The sequence below is a fragment of the Molothrus aeneus genome, chromosome 1 (genome assembly GCF_037042795.1).
Source record: "Molothrus aeneus isolate 106 chromosome 1, BPBGC_Maene_1.0, whole genome shotgun sequence".
Classification (NCBI taxonomy): Eukaryota; Metazoa; Chordata; class Aves; order Passeriformes; family Icteridae; genus Molothrus; species Molothrus aeneus.
In genome coordinates, this window is record NC_089646.1 from 115,947,547 (window position 1) to 115,967,319 (window position 19,773).

The window sequence follows — 19,773 nt, forward strand, 5'->3', positions numbered from 1 at the left end:
CAAATGGCCCAAACTTACAAAAGTATGTAAACCCATGACTGGTCAACTGGTCATCCGTTTTTGGGTGTAGCCCCTGGGGGGGGGGGGGGGGGGGGGGGGGGAGGGCTTTATCTGCCCAAAATGTACCTGAAGGCCCTTCAATAAATATAACTGCTTTTTATGCCCCTTGGTTTTGTCTGGCCTCTGTTTTTAGGTAGTCCCTAAAGGCATGGGAAGAGACTGGAAATACCTCCTTAACAGTGAGGGCATGTGTGTATTTTGGCCAGGTTCTCCCAATTGCCCAAACAGATTTGGAAAGACAGATAAATAAAGAACATGGGTTCAAAGTCATATGAATGCCCCTGTGGGGGAGATGGAGTGGGTTGAATTTAACGAATAAATGCCCTAATGGTTGTATTAAAAGTCCCCAAAATGTGTTGATTAAATAAACCATTGTAAACATTCTAGCTGTTTTGCCCACTGCCTGTAGGACACACCTTTATTATAAACATGATCAGCTTCTATTCCTTCCTTGAGAACAAGCTTGCCATCAAACTGTGTTTTTTAAAATTCAGTATTTTTTCCTGGCATATATTTTGATGAAATAAGATAAATATCCTTTTCATTTTTAATGGGGTTGTTTACAGAAACTAAACATTTAAGATGATCACTGAGTTTAAATCAGCAGCTCTATAGTCACATTTTGAGATCAGGTAAAACTTCAGTGTGTACATGTGTAGTAGTCCAAGGACCTTCCCCTGGCTTTGCAGTCAACTTCAGGAAGAGCAGTGTCATTCACCTGCTTCCTCCTTGCTGCCTCTCCACCTCCATTCTTTCAATTTCTTTGCATACAGTTGCTGCAAATTATTTGGTTGCTAAAGAGCACAATGGTCTTTGGCCAATGGCTTTTATTTGGCTGCAATATCGTGTTGGGGAACTCTGCCCCTTTCACCAAAAGTCATTCCACAGGAAGCAACACTGCACCCTCAAATATTCTAAGCAAGCTCTTGAAATGAAATTTGGAATATTTCAACTCAGGGCTGCGTAACTGAATGTCTTGGGTCCACGTCTAGACAGTGACCAATTTTAGTGAAACTTCAGCTAGCAGATCTTTTTTTTTTAAATAATGGTTATAGATTAATGGAAGCATGATAGTATTTAAATATGTCCACTATCTCTAGCCATTTGTTAGATTTTAACTGCTGCATGAATGGCCTCAATTCATACTTGACTTTGTTAATGATCTCAAGTGCTTTTAAAATGGTATAGAAGGCTGAATTTTTTACTGAAGAAGTTACTTTTGTTTATTTGGAACACACTTTTTTTCCCCTTAGTTATAAAACTTGATCTTTAACTAGCTAGAATTTTGGAAGGTTTTTTTTTTTTCATAAAGACAGGTGGATTTTAACTAATACAGTAATAAAATTTATCTTGTCAAAGGTGACTTTGTATGCTCCCTTAATGGATCATTTTATTGATAAGGAATGGTAGGTTGAATTTCTTCTAAACTGGCCCCAGCAATCTGTCATTGGTAGAGTGTTAAAATAACTGTGACTATTCAATTTCCTGTTTAAATTCAAAGGGGTGTGTTTCTCCCTCTAATCTAGAGCTACTAAGTGGTTTGGAAACCTTTGTTGGAAATTTGTCCCGGACACTTGGACAGTAACAGTTACCTTTCTTCTAGAAAGCTTTTTCAAGCTGCTGGAAAATTGGCTAAAAGCAGGTTGTGAAAGAGATTATTTTCCTACAGCATTGACTGAATTTAAACTTATGTTCTTGCTTTTGTAGTACTTGACATTCTTCTTTCTGATATGTGCTAATAATGTAATGTTTTGTAAAATCTATTCAGGTGTAGAATTTGGGGCTCGAATGATCACTATTGATGGAAAACAGATAAAGCTTCAGATATGGGATACGGTAAGTAATCATAAAAATTATTTAAACATTTTGCTCCACTAACTTTTCACTTTTCCTTTATTCTGGCTAAGCTCTCTATCATCAGCATTCATAGACTATGTACTTTGTCTTGCAGCTTTCTTTGGTGTCTATGAAGTTAAAAATTTACTAATATATCCTTTCCTTGTTGTGATGTATTGTTTGGCATTTGCACCGTAACTTCCTCAAGCTTTGTCAGATTTATAAGACTGGAATTCATACTGCCTCACTATTTGGCTTAAGTCTTTTATATTACCAAGAACTTCCATTTCTCTAAACAATCTTTCTTTGTGCATACATGCAAGATTTAGTAAAGACAAAATCCTGTTGTGAAATTGTGATGTGTTTGCTGCCTTTAATCAAGAGTTCTGTAGAGGACATGTTTGCGTTTCCAAGGTAGAAGAAAGCATAAGGCTCACTTTTCATAGGAGACTTAAAAACACAAGTTCAAGACAGTAGATATTTCAGTCAAGAAGGGACTGGTAAATGCTCTAAGTTTCAAAACACCTTCCAAAATTCAGTCTTTGACTTTTGAGGTTAAGAACATATATTGGCTATTCTTGTGTTGTCAGTCGCTTTACTATAAAGCAGTCAGCATCACTGTCTGCACTTGTGATGAAGCAAGTTTAAGATGCTCATACTGGTAGCTATATCTTTTAAATGTATTTGACTGTTCCCTAAGACAGAGTTGCCTATTTCCTTTTCTAAAAACATTTTAGGATACCTTTAGAAACTGACAGGTACATGATGCCTAGACTCATGTATGTGCTTTTTTTGGTACAGCAAATCAGTGGAGGGACATACATTCATATACATGTGCCTACATATGTGCATGTGTATATAAAAATGTAAATAAATGTAGTATTTCAGTGAACTTCATTGGTAAGATCTTACTTATTTTACAGGTTCTTTACTTGAAAAGGCACCTGGCACCTGTGCCTCGTTGGAAGTTCTAAGAAAAAGGCATAGAAAGATATGGCCAGCTTTTTCTGCTCTGGGCATTTTTACTATTATAGTCATGGATTGCAGACTACCAAGGTGGCTGAGTATTTTTAAGTTAAAAAAACAAGTAAATGTCTGCATAAAACATAGCTTTATAATCAAACCCTTAGTATATAGTGTGACCATGTGACTACATACCTGTATTGGTCCTTGTTTTCTAAAATTGGGGCAGATTGTCTGTAGGCAGAAGTACTAATTTTGCTACTGGCTTTGGAACTGATTCTGTTAATCTCCTTAGATAACGAATGAACTTCAGCTGTGTTTCAGCAGATCATGCCTTTCCTGGTGCCTCTGACTCAGTGGCTCTTTGCAGTCTGGTTGTTGTTTTGAATGCATGCAAATTGTCCAGCCAAAATGGCAACCCAAGTGCTTTTGACTATAAATTATAAATTTTACTTGAGCAGGAAGTTTTCTGGCTAGCTTGCTAAGTATATCATACATAAATTAAAAATAATAATTGAAAGCTTTCATACACTAAGTAGACTGTATGCTGATGTACTTAATAATTTATAAATTCTATGCAGTGAATGATAGTATACTGGACTTAGTTAAAAGTTTAACTGTATGTAATATGATTTTTAAAACACAGGATATTTCTGTTCTAATCCAGTCTTGGTTTGTCAGCCTATCTGAATTCCACTGTATCATTTCTGATCTTGAGTACAAAGATGCTGAAGGAATAGCAAAAATAAGAAACATGATGAGGTAATTCTTAAGAGATATTTTACTTATGGGTGTTAAGGTACACAAATGTCCATAATGACTAAGGTTACTGTGTTCTATCTGCATTGAGCATTTTTTGGTTTTCTGTTAGCCAAAACTGGTAGGTGTTACTCATGCTATCTCTATATTTATTAAGCTGTAACAACTTCTGTTTGATGAGAGAAGGTTCATTTTACACCTGTTGCTAAGGAAACACATGAACTATTTATGGTTTTGGTTGGTGCTTACTGAGTCACAGCACTAGCCCTTCTCTTATTTGGTGCTAGCCTTATACATCTGCTTTTAATCCATCACTGAACAGGATGAATCCTGAGCAGAGGCGTAAGATGAGGAGAACTTGATAAAATTTGTTTGGATTGCTCTACAATGAACTTACTTGCTTAAGAGAATCAAACTCTAAAATTGAGGTTTTTCTGGCCAGATATTTCTGTGCAACAGTGCTCATTTTGTGTTGTCTTTAGCAGATCACTGCAGCCCCAAGGAAAGCCCTGTTGTAGTAATGGGAACACATGGAAGCTGCAGCATACCTCACTGCAGGACTATGTTGCACCTTACAGGGACAGCTGAAGCTAACACTGTTGCATGTCTGTGAGATCCGTTTGTGTGTCCTTCTTGTATGATAACTCAATAATATTTTACTTTTTCATTATCATCCTAGTTTGGATTAGGAGCATGTTACAGAAGTTAATTCTATTTACTGCAGTCTGTTTTTCATGTGGGAGTACACAAACTGAATTCCTTTTGAATGAGGCCAGACTGGAAGATATGCTTATGTGCATATGCCTGTTAGAAATTGTAGTCCAGTATTTGGTCCTGTGAGCTGGTAGTCTAGTAAAACTAGTCTGATGCAAAAACACACCTAGCCCCAGCCCCCTCCTCCTCTAAAAAACCCCCAACCAAAAATCTACATTCCACAAAAGATACTCAGTGGGGCCTTTGCATTCTTAATGTTCTGTGTAGCAGTCTCAGCTCTACTGCTGTTCATGTCTGCACAAGCAAATAGTGTCCTGTTGTTCTCTCCCAGCTGCAGGCTGTTCTGGATCTCCCCAGTGCTGGGCTCTGCAAGCTTGCTGCTGTGTGTGCTGTGGCACGCCCAGGTGTTTAGCTCTGTGAGTCTTTGGGTTTCACTATTCCTTTTCAGTGTTTTTAGGTCTGTAAAGATGAGGTGTTGGACCAAATTGTTTGTTTGTGTGTCTTTAGATTATTTCTTCTCTTGTATCTTCAGTCTTAGTAATGGCTTCCAGTAGCTGGATGGACTGAGAAATACTTTTGTCCAAACTACTTAGTTGGTAATTCCCTATTATGATAAGTTAAGCAACTCTTTTGTGGAAGTGTGGTATTTGAGCTAGTGTCAGCTGCACATGTAACTTTTAGAGAACTAGTAGTGGTTTTACAGCAGATAGTAAGGATTAAAATGACTGTTCTGGAAGCTGTTAAGCTTTTTGATTTTAAATAAGCTGTGTAGGTAAGTTTGGTTGTCTTGTGGCAGCAGCATAACACTAAGAAATACTAAAATTGCTTCTCCTCAGAAAAAGTTCATTGTTGTAGAGAGATAACTGGGCTTGTTACCAGGCTGAGTCAGTGGCCTTGGTTTTGTTGTTGAGGGGGATGTTCTGTATTGCATTGATTGTTACTAATAAGTCATTGTTGATGAGAAAAAATAAGCAGTAATTGAAAGAGGATATTCTGTCAGACACTGCAGTAGGAGAGATCCATGATGACACTAAGAACATCCATGATGTTCTATGAATTGGTATGAATACTAACTTTTCCTGTGTACTTGAATACTATATTTTTAGTATCTCTTTCAGCTTTATTTCATGGAGAATTCATTATTTAAAAACAATTCATATAGCACCTTAGTCCTGCTTCGACAGACTAAATATCTGAAATAATTGGTTTTTATAAACCAATTTCAAGTAATTTGTTGATTTCCATACGAGTGTTCTTTCTAATTGAATTGATAGCATTTTCTAGTAGTTGAGAGCTTTCATAAAAAAAGCATGTTTGTGGAAGACTGGAGGCATAATTGTTAAAGGCATATTTCCCTTTCAGATATTCTGAATATACTAATTCTTCTTGGAAATTCAGATATTTTTCTTGTGTTTGCAATTGGTTTGGATCTATTAGAACCAAATAAAGTTCTCTTCATTCATTAAATGAATATTCATCCTCGTGTCTCTGACAATTGCTAGGATATAGGGTTCACCCCCAAGAGCTCTTTACTAACTGTTAACTTCATGATGTTTTCTACTTGCTTTAGTAGTCAGAGCATACTCATATGTTTGTGGGCAGGTGATGTATTCTTTTACTACATTTTTACTAGTTTGACTCTTTCACCATAGTACCTGCATGCATATTGCTGCATCTCATGGCCCTCTGTTACACTACTGCTGTGAAGTTGCAGGAAGAACTTAGAGAGAATCTACTTGAGTTTCTGAACCTAGTCTGATCATCAGTCACAGACTGTGTTTGCTGCCAGGTGGGAGGATTAATTTATTTCTGGATCCATGGATTGAAGGGTGAGGCAGGGAGATCTGTCTAATAGTTATTCGTGTTGCTGTTTGTTTAATACAGCCATCATCTAAGCTTCAGTGCCAGCAGCTTAAGCTACTCTTCACACCCATGATGTCACTTTAGCAAGCTGAGGCAACTTGATATGCTTTCTAGCTTAGTGTTCATAAACTTTTGTCATGCTTAAATGTATTTGGTTATTGAAATACTATACTATTGTCATGTTATTTTCTGCATTGTTTTTTGATTTCTTGGCAGTTGATCCATGCTTTCTGCAATAATTACAAGATTTCTACAAGAGCAAGCTCTTGCTTAGGATAAGGCCTTAAAGGGGAAGTGCATGAATCACTTTTTTGCACAGAAAAACTCCTATTTTAGTGAGGGTTGCTACTTAAAACCTAAAGGTTTCAAATACAGTTTCTTTCAAATTATAAGTGTATTTCTGATAATGGAAGACTAAAGCTTTGTTTCTGTGATGTGTTGGGAATTGCTTTGGCTATCTAAGTGGCATTTATTCAACACCAGCAGAAGCAGATGTACAAGTTACCTGTATTGAGACAGATGAACAGTTTAATCCTTAGTCCTCTTGAAATTTCAGTTCTTACTGCATGCTGACAGGGTTATTCTCAAGTAACATGTAACTTGACTAAAGCTGTCACATAAATTCTGAGACTTTTATATATTATGATAGATTCTTCTTCATAAGTATTTTTAGTTCTGTTTTTGTTTGGGAATATCTTTGCTGGAACAGCAGGGGGTGTTTTTTTATTTTTACACTGCCTCTGTGTCTATTTGTCCTACATGCTAGTAAATCACCTTAAAATTCTTTCATTTTCTGGATTGGAGACATGACTGCAAGAAAGATTAATGCATTTGTATAAACAAGTTGACATGTGACTTAGAGGCTGTTAATGTATTTATAACTACCAAAACTATATTTAAAGGTATGTATTGCTCCTCTTTCTTTCTGGAACATTTTATTCCAGGGATCAACTTTGTGGAGTAGTTCCCAGCTGGCAACTGTCACAGGTGGTGTGACACTTGCAAGTTGGTTATTTCTCAGAGGCCTTTTTAGTCTTCTTTGTAATGTAGAAAAGTGTAAACATGTAAATAATAATTCCCAACATGAATGAAATGTTCTGTCACCAGTTTTGAGCATGCTGCACATGTATATCTCTTTTCAGAGTGAGGGAATCTAGAGCCACCAGCTAGGTGTGTTGTAGTTCTCATATTGCATGTGGATGTGTACTATAACATTCCCTGCTAATAAAATCTATTGGCCAGCTTGGATGCTGAAGGCCTGCTGGGATGTTCTCTGATAACTTGGTCCTTGAAGAAACTTTACGAGTTCTTCAGCATTGAGAATGAAGAATTCAGCAAAATTAATGAACTGTTTTCTAGGGAGATAGACTGTTGTGGGTGCTGTTTTTTTAACTACTTTCTTGTCCAGCATTATAGCTCTTTTCATTTTTCCCCTTACTTTATAGATTCAAAAATGTGCAGTTAAGGCACTTGAAAGTTACTCTCTTTGAAAACAAAGGGCTTGCCTGTGTATTTTGCAACTGATGCAACTACACTGCATACTTGGAAATGACACCAAGATTTCCTGTGGGAATTGTTGTCATCTTATTGCAAAAGTTCCACACCTTCTTGGTGATTTCTCATGGGCATCTCCTCACAGCACTGACTCCTTCTTCACAGCACAGCCAACAAACTCCAGCTCCCTTTTCAACCAGCTCATCCACTCTTTATAGCACTCATCCTCATTGGACACAGATGTGGCCTGTTAAAGGCAGGCCTGTTCCTAATCTTTGGTAATTAATACAGCTGCAATTCCTCAGGGGTGAGATTACCTTCTGCACTATCTTTATTTTCTTACATTTCCACAGGAATAGTAACACTTGCAGTATTTTTTTAAATATGCCAGAGATACTGTGTCCATTATAACAGTTGCATAGCTTAAATGTTACTGAAAACTCTAGTATAGGTCCTAAATCTTGTATCTTAGTGACCTGAGGTGATTGATCATGCTTCATGTTCTGCTTGCATTGTTACTTTCAAGTTGTGTTTTGGTCTTTATACTGAAGTATACTTTGAAAAGCACGTGGGATATATGTCTGTGCAGTTGAAGCAGGGATGAAGATTTTTGTACTTGCTTGAAGACCTATGACTTCTAGAACTGCCTATATAGACAAGTCTCTGCTGTCAGAAAGCTTGCTTGTTTCTGTGAACCATTATGCTATGAATTGTAAAAGCTTACAGAGTAGAAAACAGCCAGAAAAGAATGTTACTTAGCACTTGAAACATTTCTTGTTTATCAGAGGCTCACATTTTTTCATGATTAGTGAACTACTCATGTCAGACCTAGCACCTGTTTCTCTTAAGAGAGAGGATGCTTGTTCTAGGTTCCTGCAGGCAGCCATGTCTGAGCTGGAGTTTTTGTGTGTGAAGTAGCTGTCAGGTCTAGCTGTTACCAGAAACATCCTCCATCTTCCCATTTCCACTGCATTGTAACTCTGACAGTGGGTATATCCTAAAATTATCATGGAGCAAAAGCTTGTGTCACCTGTACTGGATGTAATATGGCCTTGGCAAACACCCTGTTTAACATTTGTTTCCTGACTATTGCCCCTGCTCTTCCTAACACCACAGCCCCCTGCCTCCCCCAATATCTGGACATGGAACTCAGCAGCCTGCTTTGAATGGCCCTACCTGAGCCAGGGAGGTTGGAATGGGGACCTCCAGAGGTCCCTTTCCCACCTCAACTGTTCTGTGAGAAAAAACTTTTTCATATGGAAGAGAGATAAAAACAAGTGCTGGATTTTGCAGGAACATGAAGGGGATGGTAATAACAAAATCATACTTAAGATAAAGGGCCCTTCTCTGATATTGAAGCTGATTTTAATTTATACTGAGCCTCTATACTGCTGCTTCTATCTGTTGCTCCTTGTAACAAGCAGTTTAACTTGGGTAGGTCCTTCTTTGTAAGACTGATAAAGTATAGTTATAGTACATTTTAGGTTTTTTAAGTCAGTTTTGGCTAATAGCCTAGACTTTCTTTCAGTTTTGACTTCTTTAGACTTTTGAAATAGCTTGTCCCCCTTGGAAAAAAGGGAAGTGGACAGAGAAAACTGTCAGATGAAGAAGTAATGTAACAATGATGCTTAAAAAAAGCTGTGGAATGTATGCTGCATGCCTAACCCTATGTTGACCTTCTATATTGACTCTATATTGACCTAGATCTCATTCAGAAGGATACTTTAAAATAGACAGTAAACTTTTATATATAAGGGGTTTCTATTATATAATACATTTCTATGTTATAGATAAAACAAACATTAATATTATGGAGGTTCTTTCCAGAAACTCAGTTTTCTTTTGCTTAGAATGAAAGGGAATTGAGTTTGTGTTGTCCATTGGTATATGTAAGCATAAAGTCATTATTGCTAAATGGAAAATGTGATCCCTTCACCAAAGGAGGTACCATTTTCCACCCTTTCCTTAAGGAAGCAGTGATATTTAAATTTCACCGTTGTCAAGTGAGACACAATTAAAATTATTACACTGGTTTCAGTATTTATATACTGAACTTTTATAAGTGATTCTTTTAAGAATTCACTATTCATACATTTTTGTGAGATCTGCTAGAACCTCTGACAATGTTGCTTGACCATGATTAATTTACTCAGGGAGATGAACAATTTCACATGTCAGGATGGAATTTATGAAGGTGTAACAGGCAATCTTAATGTGTCAGGTGAAGTCCAGGTCATGTGTAATTTTAGGCAGTGTATGGAATACCCTGGTAACAGTAAGTTGTCTGTTTGGCAGGGAAATGTTTCATTTGTCTACCATCCACTTGAGCTACTCACCACACTAAGAAAAGGTGGTGAAGCTTACTTGAATTTCTATGTAGGAAACCAGGTATTACACTAAAAAACTGTTGCTTATTTGTGTTTTACTATTTCTTGGTGGATTCTACTCATTGTCTGTGTTCTATTACCAAAGTTTACATGAAGGTGTACTTGGACTCTTAGCCAAGAGCATATGTGAGTGTATTCTAATGGTGTTGAAACTGTTGTGTTATAGTGTATTTTATAACTGTTTCCACTGGAATGGCTAAGATAAAATGTTTTCTTAAATAGAAGTTACTGTTTATTCTGGAAGAGAAGGATGCTTTCTGAAGACTGAACACATCTAAATTTGTTGTGCTACTGTTCTTGAGTGACAGTATCTAGATCAAGTTCTCTTTGAATTTAAGAAGATGTAGTATTAAGAAAAGTAGAGTAACTGAGAAGAAAAAGTTGTCCATATACTAATTTTGTAGGCATGCCTGAAGGGTTCCTTGTATTTGATAAATATTTCATTTTTGCATTTAATGTTTTTAAATCAGGACAATTTCCTATAGTTCTACAGATTTATTGCACATAGAGTTTTTTTCAGCATTAGTATTTCTTAAGCATGTTTTGTGTTATCTTTGAATTATGCTAAAACATCGGTTATTGCTAAATATTAGAAGTAAATATTTCTTCTAGCAAGTGCTAGATAGCTCTTCAGAAAAACATGAGCATGAAGAGCTCAAGATCTGAAACCGTGAAAATCTATTTTTCAGGACTGTATTCTTTTGAACATGTTATTTTAGGTGCTCAGATTTTTACAGAATATTTTCTGTGAGAACTATCTAATTTATGTAGACTGTGAAGTTTTTCACAGTGTATATGAAGATGACTCTTGCATCCTGTAGCTGCTTTGACAAGCATTATTTATCAAGTACAGAGGAAATTGATTAACTGTGGAGCAGAATTGTGTAAAATTGAATTCACAACCATTTTCTGTTTTTTCTTAATAAAATGATTATTGAAAGAATTCCATCTGAAGACTGTTGAAAGCTGGCTGCAGTTTATGGTATAACGGATAAAATCTGCATCCTTGGCCTTCCAACAACCTTTACACCAGCAGATGGTGGGCGTAAAGATGTCATTCATCATTTATTTACAATGGACTTTATTTATTCTAGTGTCAACAGCTGCCCCAGGGAGCGGGTTATTGAATTCAAATGTGAAGCTCTGGGTTATTTGCTTCCTTTCAAATTTGTCTTCAGAGCTTAGTTGCTAGGAGTCCATTCTGTGCTCTAATAATGATTCATGTATTGTGAAGCCATTCAGTAAATTGGGTTGTCAGGGATTGCCAAAAAAGGTTTAGAGGTCTTGTTCCGATTTTTTTTCTTTTTTAACAGCACTGTGCTGTAGTTGGTGTCTTCTCCCTATGTGCCTTCTCTTGCTGCTGTTGGTGACTTTGTCCCAGTTGTCCCCTTTCTGATTTCCCATCCATACTCTTCCCCATCTCTCAAAAGTAGAATTCCATGATCCTGTGACTCTAAGTCATGGTTTTTAGGAACAAAATACAAGTATTAGATATGAAGTAATGAAGCTTTGTTCTACAGGCAGGGCAGGAGTCCTTCCGTTCCATCACAAGATCGTACTACAGAGGGGCCGCAGGGGCTTTGCTAGTGTATGACATTACAAGGTGAGAATACCAACTTGATTTCAATGACATGTCTTTGTAGAATTGTGCTATGGTGTACAGTAGTGCTGTGTCTCATCTAATTTGGCTTTGTGTATAGATACTGGTAATCTAACGGTGTGTCAACTTTTTTATAAGTGCTCTAATAAGATATAGCACACTAACCTATATACTTCCAGTTTTCTCTGTATAGTAGTTGAGAAAGCATGCGTAAAATTCAGGAAGAATGAAATAAAATATTTTTATAAACTATTGACCATCAACCTCTGGGTTGCCTTTATGGAGAAATACCTGAAAATATTTAATTATTTCCTTTCTAGTATTTTATTATCATGAGGGATATTTTTTTTCTTTAATTATAGCAGATTACTTTTGCTGAAGTGCTATTCTGCAAAGGAGTGAAACAGTAAAACATAGAAATTTGGTTACGTAAAGAATACCCGGAAACTTGTAGACTTGTACCATTGCTGTGTTTATGAGGTTTAGAAAATACAGATCTTAATCTGATACTTTTTTAGTAGGTCGAAGTTACTAAAGTTTCCCTGCTATATTAAATAAAGTATCTATATACAGTTTATCTATAAAACTGTGGGTACTCTGGTTGGCTTATGAAAATGTTCAGGCTCCAAAGTCCTCTTAAGTTGTGTGTTTCCTGTGGGTCTTGGTACTTGTTGCATTGAGCAACCACTTGTACTAGAGATTTCCTAGATATTTTTTCTTTTGTTCCCTTTTTACGTTTAAATATCAAGAAGCAATGTATTCTTTCCTTTGGATTTCCAGTAAATGAATCTTTGGTTTATAAATAAAATACAGTATCTTAAAACCATTCTACAAGCATGGGATTTATTACTTAGTTTACACCTTCTGTAAAAACTGTAATGTGTCACATTCACGTACCTCACTTTAAAAAATTTTACTGCTAAATTTATTATTCAGCTTTTAAACTCACATAAAAATTATCATTTTCTGCTTTCAGTAAAACAAATATTACTATATGAGTATGTGTTTATTTGTACTGTTCATTGGCTTGGGTGAAGCTGATGGGTACTTCTAAAATTCTGTTCAGTTTTTATATGTATATAAAATTACAGATTCTTACAACTCTAAAAATCCTCTTTACTCTTTTTAGCAAACATATTTTCAATTACTTTTTAGGCAGAGTTCATTAACACTGCTTGTTTGCTAAATTTTTGTTTGCCCATTCTCCCTCTCACAAAGGGATTACTAGATTTTATCCCTAGAGCATGTGCACTAATAAATGAGTTGATTATTCAAGTAGAGTAGTGGACTAACAGGAGAAAGATTTCTTAAAATACTGCTTTTAATGTTCATTTTCTTCTACACTTAGGAGGGACACTTTCAACCACTTGACAACTTGGTTAGAAGATGCTCGTCAGCATTCCAATTCCAACATGGTTATAATGCTTATTGGAAACAAAAGGTAAAATTTTATTAGCTGTTATTTTGTAAGAGGGAAATATTTCACTTCTCTGTATTTCAGCTTTTGAGTTTTCTTATTTGTAGGGTATATGTTAACTTCAAATTCCCTTCTGTCACTATGCATAGTTCTGTGGTGAGCCTAAAACCTTTCTTATTCTACTTAAACTAATACAATGTGCAGCACGTGGATCAGCTACATTATGTTCCGAATATCTATTTTAGAAGTAATTTTATTCCAAGGGATTGATTGCAAATGCTTGAAGCAATGGATTATAAGAGTTATTTTCCATTATGCTTTTTTGTCTCTGGAATCACCAGTTAGGAACACCTAGATCTCTCCCTTATAAAGAGAATCTGATTCCTAATTTGAGGTGTTCTAAATGCTTTAGTTTTCAGTTAAGTATTACATCAGAGAAAATGTCGTTTCAAGAAAAAAAGCCCATAGTACAGGATTCACATCAAAAACTTCTCTCAAATGTAAGAAGTGCATACCTCAATGATTGAGACATTTCTGATTTACAATCCTCTTCCATATTCTGTACCTTTTAGCTGGGATTAGGGTCAGAGAATGCTTTTTGATTGTTTCCTGGTAAATTCACTTACTTGGTCTTCTCATCAGCTACACTGTCTAAAATTATAAAATTATTCCCTGTTGATTTGGTAGTGAAAGTCTTAATAAAAACAAATCAGTGAATATATTATCTGTAATTATTTTAGTTCTTGATCCAGTGAATTATGAAAAATCATATCTAGATTTTTTTTTTCCTGGATGCACAATTTTTTCAAAACACCAAAAGCATCAGCTCAGGCCCTTTAGACCAAAAGCATCATCAAAGGCCTTTAATAATCATCAAAGAACTTTAATTATGGGCCTTTGTGTAATTGACTGGAACTTGTGTCCATGCCTCAATAATTCCTGAAGGTAAAGGTGCCAGTTGAAATAATGGGGTGTATGCATGCCCCTGAAAATTTCACGAGCAGCCACATAATTTCTTAGATACTACTGAGAAAGCAGCTTTGTGATAGTGAGTCTGGGTTTGCTCTTCAGGCCTGTTGAACTTTTATTTTCTTCTTCTTCCCCCTCTTCTCCCTTTTGTTTTCCCCCATTGCCCCAGTACCCTCTACCTCCTCCTGAAAACCATGGTACATATTAAGTAATTGTGAAGTTTGTCAACTTTTTTTTAGATTATCTGGTAAATGACTAACAACTTTCTTTTTAATTGAGGAATGTGTCAAGCATAATCTTCACAAATTAATATTAAAATGTAATCCTGTTTTGTTAAATGAAGCTTTGGTAAACCTGTGATGGCCCTGACCAACTGTTTTTATACTTGTGTGAGTAAAAATATGGCACTGAGAAAAACAGTAAAGTGTACTGTTTACTTGAGATAAGTTTGCATACTTAATTGACATCTGTAGCTCTTTCTGATTATTCTTAGCTGTTAAATGAAATTTTCATGTCTTGTATTCTGTGGATGCAGACTGATTTGCTACTTTCAGCTAACCTGGTAATTCCCAGTTACAACTAGGTTTTATTCAAACAATAATTATACTTAAAATGTGCACTGTAAATTGTTACAGATTAAGGTGCCACATGAACTAAAAGTTTTAAGAGTTAAAATTCTAAGCTTTTTAAAGGATATTATTTTCAAGGAGGGCAGGAAGAAAACTCCTTCAATTTTATTGCTTTATCCTGAAAGAGTTCTTATGGTAGGGCATACTGCTAGAGGTGGGTGGAAGGAAGAATGTGTATGCTTGCATAGTAGTTTTGAAGGAATAAATACTGCTCTTATGACTCCCAAAGTGCACTTGACATAAGTTTGTACTACTGACTTATTGCTGGATTTGAAGAGTGTTGAGAATTTAATTTGAAATATAATGGCTGTTTGTTGAAAACATTACAAATACTAGTGTTAAAACATTACAAATACTGTACTTAATCTTCTTTCCAGAACAAAGCATAGCTATATTGATCTAGTAAGACCAAATGCTTCGAATTATTGGAATGGAGAGAGGAAGACAACTGTGGTTAGTAGAAGCAGTTAAAGATCTTTAAGAATATGTTTAGGTATCAGTATTGAGTTTTGATTGGGCTGTCATTGCAGTTTTTGATACAACTGCATTATTTCAAGTAAGAAGTTATTTGTCTGTTCTGTCATGGAGATAATACTGTAGTGAATCAAGGTTTTAAATAAGGTATTTTTGAGAGTAGCATGGTAGTAATAAATAAAGACATTGCTCAGGTTGAAAAAGATAATGTCAGCTAATACTGGGAGTACTTAAATATAATGAACATCAACTTCAAAATTGTTTTGAGAAGATATTTCTTGTATCCTTATCTTCAATTTTTTAAATATTTAAATGTGCTGAATTGTATTGACTCTGTAACTCATCTAAGCTAGCATTTAGTTAAATATTACAAAAACCTGCTTTGCTGCAAAATAGATGCCACAGTGAGTATTACATATTTTTAATATATGTATAATTACAAAGTTGGCAAACACTGAAGTCTAGCATGATACATTTTATTTGTATACTGACTGCACATTAAATATATCTATTTGTATGCTGTTTAGTTAAAGATTTGTACCTAAGATATTTATGCATGTACAACTTAGATGAAAATTCATTGAAATATATATCTTACACTTATACATGAGTAATAAGTATATAATTTTTATTGCTCAAGATGTAATACAAAGAAGGACAAACTGTGAATTCCTTGTTAGTAAAGAAGCTTTAAAAAGTAAGGGTGAAATACTTTTGTCTGTATGACTTAGACAAATAGATTTGTCTCTAGTTGTCAAGTCCAAGAGGGTTTTTTTCTGCTTTTTTGGGTAATAATTTTGAATTAAATTGCTTGGAAAGCAGGAAGCAAGAACCTGTCCAACAATCATTTCAATTTCTTTTGCTGCTGGAGGGCCAGGAGTTTGACAACCAAAGTGCTAACTTACTGGGAGAGAACAGCTAATGTAGTTCAAGAGAACTTAATTCTGCTTTTAAGGTTTTTTAAATCAGAGAAGAAATTGACTGTGTGAAGTTTTGCTACAGAATAGAAAAAAAAAACTTTATATTTTTAATTATGTTTAGTATAAATAGCTCATTTATAAAGCTCATTTATCAGCTGAGCTTTATAGTATTGAAGTGGTAGATAATAATATAAGAGAGTGATATATACTGAAAGTACAATGTCTAAAGTTACTATTCAAGGAATACCTAGGTAAATACACACTCTTCCTGTAGAAAGCTATTTCATGAAGTCTTTGATAAGATTTATGTCAGCTAGGGTGTATAGCTCAAGTAAGTGTGATGCCAGGGCTTACAATAATTCTATTTTAAGGGCTTGACAAGTTGTATACCCAAGTTCTGATGGGGGCCCTTGGCTTCTCAGGCTTATAAGCATGCTTGTGAAGAACAATCTTTATATGGACATGTTAGACCATGTAATTTAACTTTTCTTTTTTCTTCTATCTTAGTGATTTAGAATCTAGACGAGAAGTTAAGAAAGAGGAGGGTGAAGCATTTGCACGAGAACATGGACTTATCTTTATGGAGACATCTGCCAAAACTGCTTCCAATGTAGAGGAGGTAACTTTGCTCAACACTGGCTTTTTACTAAAACAGTTGATTTAAATTACACTTGTTTGTATAGATACTATTCCTCTAGATTTTGGGTTCCTTAATTTGAATTAACTACTCTTTATATTATGAGAATAATATATATTATATATTATTCTGTGTTGTAATTGATTACACAGCACTAATTGTATTGTTGAGACTTCCTAATTAACATACTTGAGGGTTTTTTGAGGTATTTGATCAGAGAAATGGCTAACTTCTGTCTGCTGTGAAATCTAAGAAGTGAGGCTAGACTAGATTTGCTAGTCCATAGCAAGCCAAGCTATTGTATTCTTGGCAGATGTCGCTGTAACCTGTTCTAAAGGCTCCTGGTATATCACGAGCTCCTCACAGCAATCTCTTGCAGTGCTTTTCTATTTGTACTGTCATCGTCTTTCCTGTATACTACCTAGTAGGAATCTTCTTCAATTTGCACACAGCTTCTATTTTCTGTCCTCTACAGAGCTGCTGAAAGGATCATTGCCTTGGTTACTGTAGTCTGCTGTGTATTTGAATATTAGGTCTTTTCAAGTTTGGCTCATAGTTCACATTTCTGGACACATGTGAATTCTTGCATCTCTCACCTTGGTTTACTGCATTCCTTTCTTGAAGGGTAGTCATGGTGGGCTGAACTCAGCTGCTACTGAATACCCACCGAGTTGCTCACTCAGTGTTTCTGTCCAGCAGGATAGGGTAAGAACCAGACGAGCCAAGGCAAGATAAAACTCAGGCCTGAGATAGTTTTAAATATTAAGGAAAGAGATGGACAAAGTGCGACAGAAAGGCAGTCACTCACAGCTTCCTACAAACAAATTGAATTTAATTTCTCTGAGAACCAGTGACTTTGACTACCCTTTGGTTTTTATTCTTGAGCATTATATCATATAATACGAAATACCCCTCAGGCCAGTTCTGGTCAGCTGTCCTGGCTGGTTTATGTGCCCCCACGATTTTGCCTACCCTAAGCCTAATCACCGTCAGGAGAGGGCAGTGTAAGAAATAGAAAACCTTGACACTCAGCAGTAGCTAAAACATCAGTGTGCTATCAACACTGTTTTAGTCATAAATCCAAAACACAGCACCATGCAGGCTGCTATAAAGAAAACCAACTGTGTTGTAGCCAGACAAGTACAGTGGTGGACCAAGAGCTCCAGCTGAGGTGCTAGTGCTATGTACATCAGAAAGATTGCTTCACATGTCTTTAAAGCCCATACTGGGTTCATCCACACTGACCTTTCTTAAAATGACATAACTTCTTATACTACATAATCCATCCCTATTCATTTCCTAAACTATCCTAAATTCAAAATGGTGTGTGACCAATGAGGTATTATTTTAGTGGTAAAGCCTTTTCATTATAAAATACTAAAGTTTTTTGAAAAGTTACAGTAAGCTATAGATGACTTTCACAGAATTCATTACCACCTGATTCTAAAGTTATCACCTCTTTTTGCATCAAAAAATATGTCCTAGTGAATGAATTGTCCAGTATCTAATGCATCTCTGATTATCAGGAGGCAAATGAGCATGAAGTTCTTTATCAAAAAGTTGACATAGAATCCTCTCCTTGTGTGAGTAGTGTGTGTGTGTGCTAACTAATTCTGGTGGAAAAGCTTTAGGATATAATCCTTTCCAGTGACAGTCAAGTGCATTCCTTAAATGGTGTTCAGTAAACACAAAAAAAGTGGCATGATGTAGGAATAGTTAACAGCTATAGAAGCAAAATCCTAACTTCTAGCAGTTTCTTTATATGAACAAATCAGCTTCTGTTGGTAATGGTTTTTTAAGCTGTTTCCCTTGTTCAATCCTGATTTCCACCACTGTAGAATACCTTAGTAAATCCATAGCTGGAGCAGTACACTGACCTTTTTGGTGCTTGGATCTTAAAACAGTTTAATTCTTCATTATATTCTTCAGAATTTTGTCTCGTTACCTATATCTTGAATAGAAATGGATGATAAGGAGTGGAAAACATCTTGCTGGCTGTTTGTTTTGTGCAAGGCTGTTGGAGAAGTTTCCACCCTGTTTGCATAATAGGTAATAGATAGTAGGGAGTGGGAAGTAGATCCTTCATAGTTACTTTGGAGACTTCTAAGAATTCGCTGTGACCACAGGGTTAAATCATCGTATTTCATGTGGAATGGGATTGTGTAAAAAGAACTTCTGCGTCACTGAGAAGATAAAATGGTTACTGGAGGGAGGTTAGGCACAGGCTTATAATCTTACTGCAGTGCAAGGACAGTTAATGCTAGTCTCTTCAGCAGTATCATATTTATTTGAACAGGAGGTTGTTGTTGATTTCCTTTTAGTTTCTGTCTAAAGCTGTACAGGTAACCAACTTTCAAAACATTACTGACTTTTTGTGCTTCTCTTTTTTTCTCCTCAGTGATTTCTAAGGTGATTATAGTTAGAGCAGTGTACACTTTATCATGAATGGCGGTGGGCTTTCTCATGGTGTAGAGTCTTGTTAACTTTTGGAGTCTTGGTTAACATATTTGCTCTACTATGGATGGGTGATATGCACTCTGAAATGCTCTTTGCAGAGTTCAGTATTCCTTATTCAGTTTTTCTAAGAAAACACTGTGATGTCCATTGGGAGGCTTTTCACCTGTACACACATAAGTATGGCGTCCAAAGCCCAGGCAGGTTTGCACTTGTTTTAATCATAGCATCCATTACTTTCTGACCTCTCATTAAACCAGCACATAATACATAGGAATTTTTTTTGTCTCATTTGCAAGAGACATTAGCAATTTTATCACATTAGTTGTTTTCATTGGTAGTTCAGCAGTAGTTTGTGACTATTAATTGTGCTCTTACCTGCAACATGCAGTTCAGAGTTTGCTGAGACCTTACTGCTTGGGCAAGGGCAGAGTAGAATCACCAGCATGACCTCAGGGTGACCACGTAGTCCCCTACAGCACATGGTGTTTAACTCTTTGTCCCTGGCATATCAATGGCTTGAATCTATTTATGTGCACTGATTCTCAAGAAGTAAGGATACCTAGCTGTATTTGGGAAGCTACAGTAACTTAGTGC

General features: G+C 36.0%; 1 protein-coding gene across 1 annotated transcript in view; it reads left to right on the top strand.

Annotated features, from left to right (window-relative positions):
* The window catches only part of RAB2A (RAB2A, member RAS oncogene family), a 43,561-nt gene that overhangs the window by 14,042 nt on the left and 9,746 nt on the right, over positions 1-19,773 (top strand). The window contains exons 3-6 of the mRNA XM_066563417.1: positions 1,829-1,896; positions 11,597-11,679; positions 13,025-13,117; positions 16,593-16,704. Of these exons, the coding sequence (XP_066419514.1) occupies positions 1,829-1,896; positions 11,597-11,679; positions 13,025-13,117; positions 16,593-16,704 (356 nt within the window). The remainder of the gene's footprint in view (positions 1-1,828; positions 1,897-11,596; positions 11,680-13,024; positions 13,118-16,592; positions 16,705-19,773) is intronic.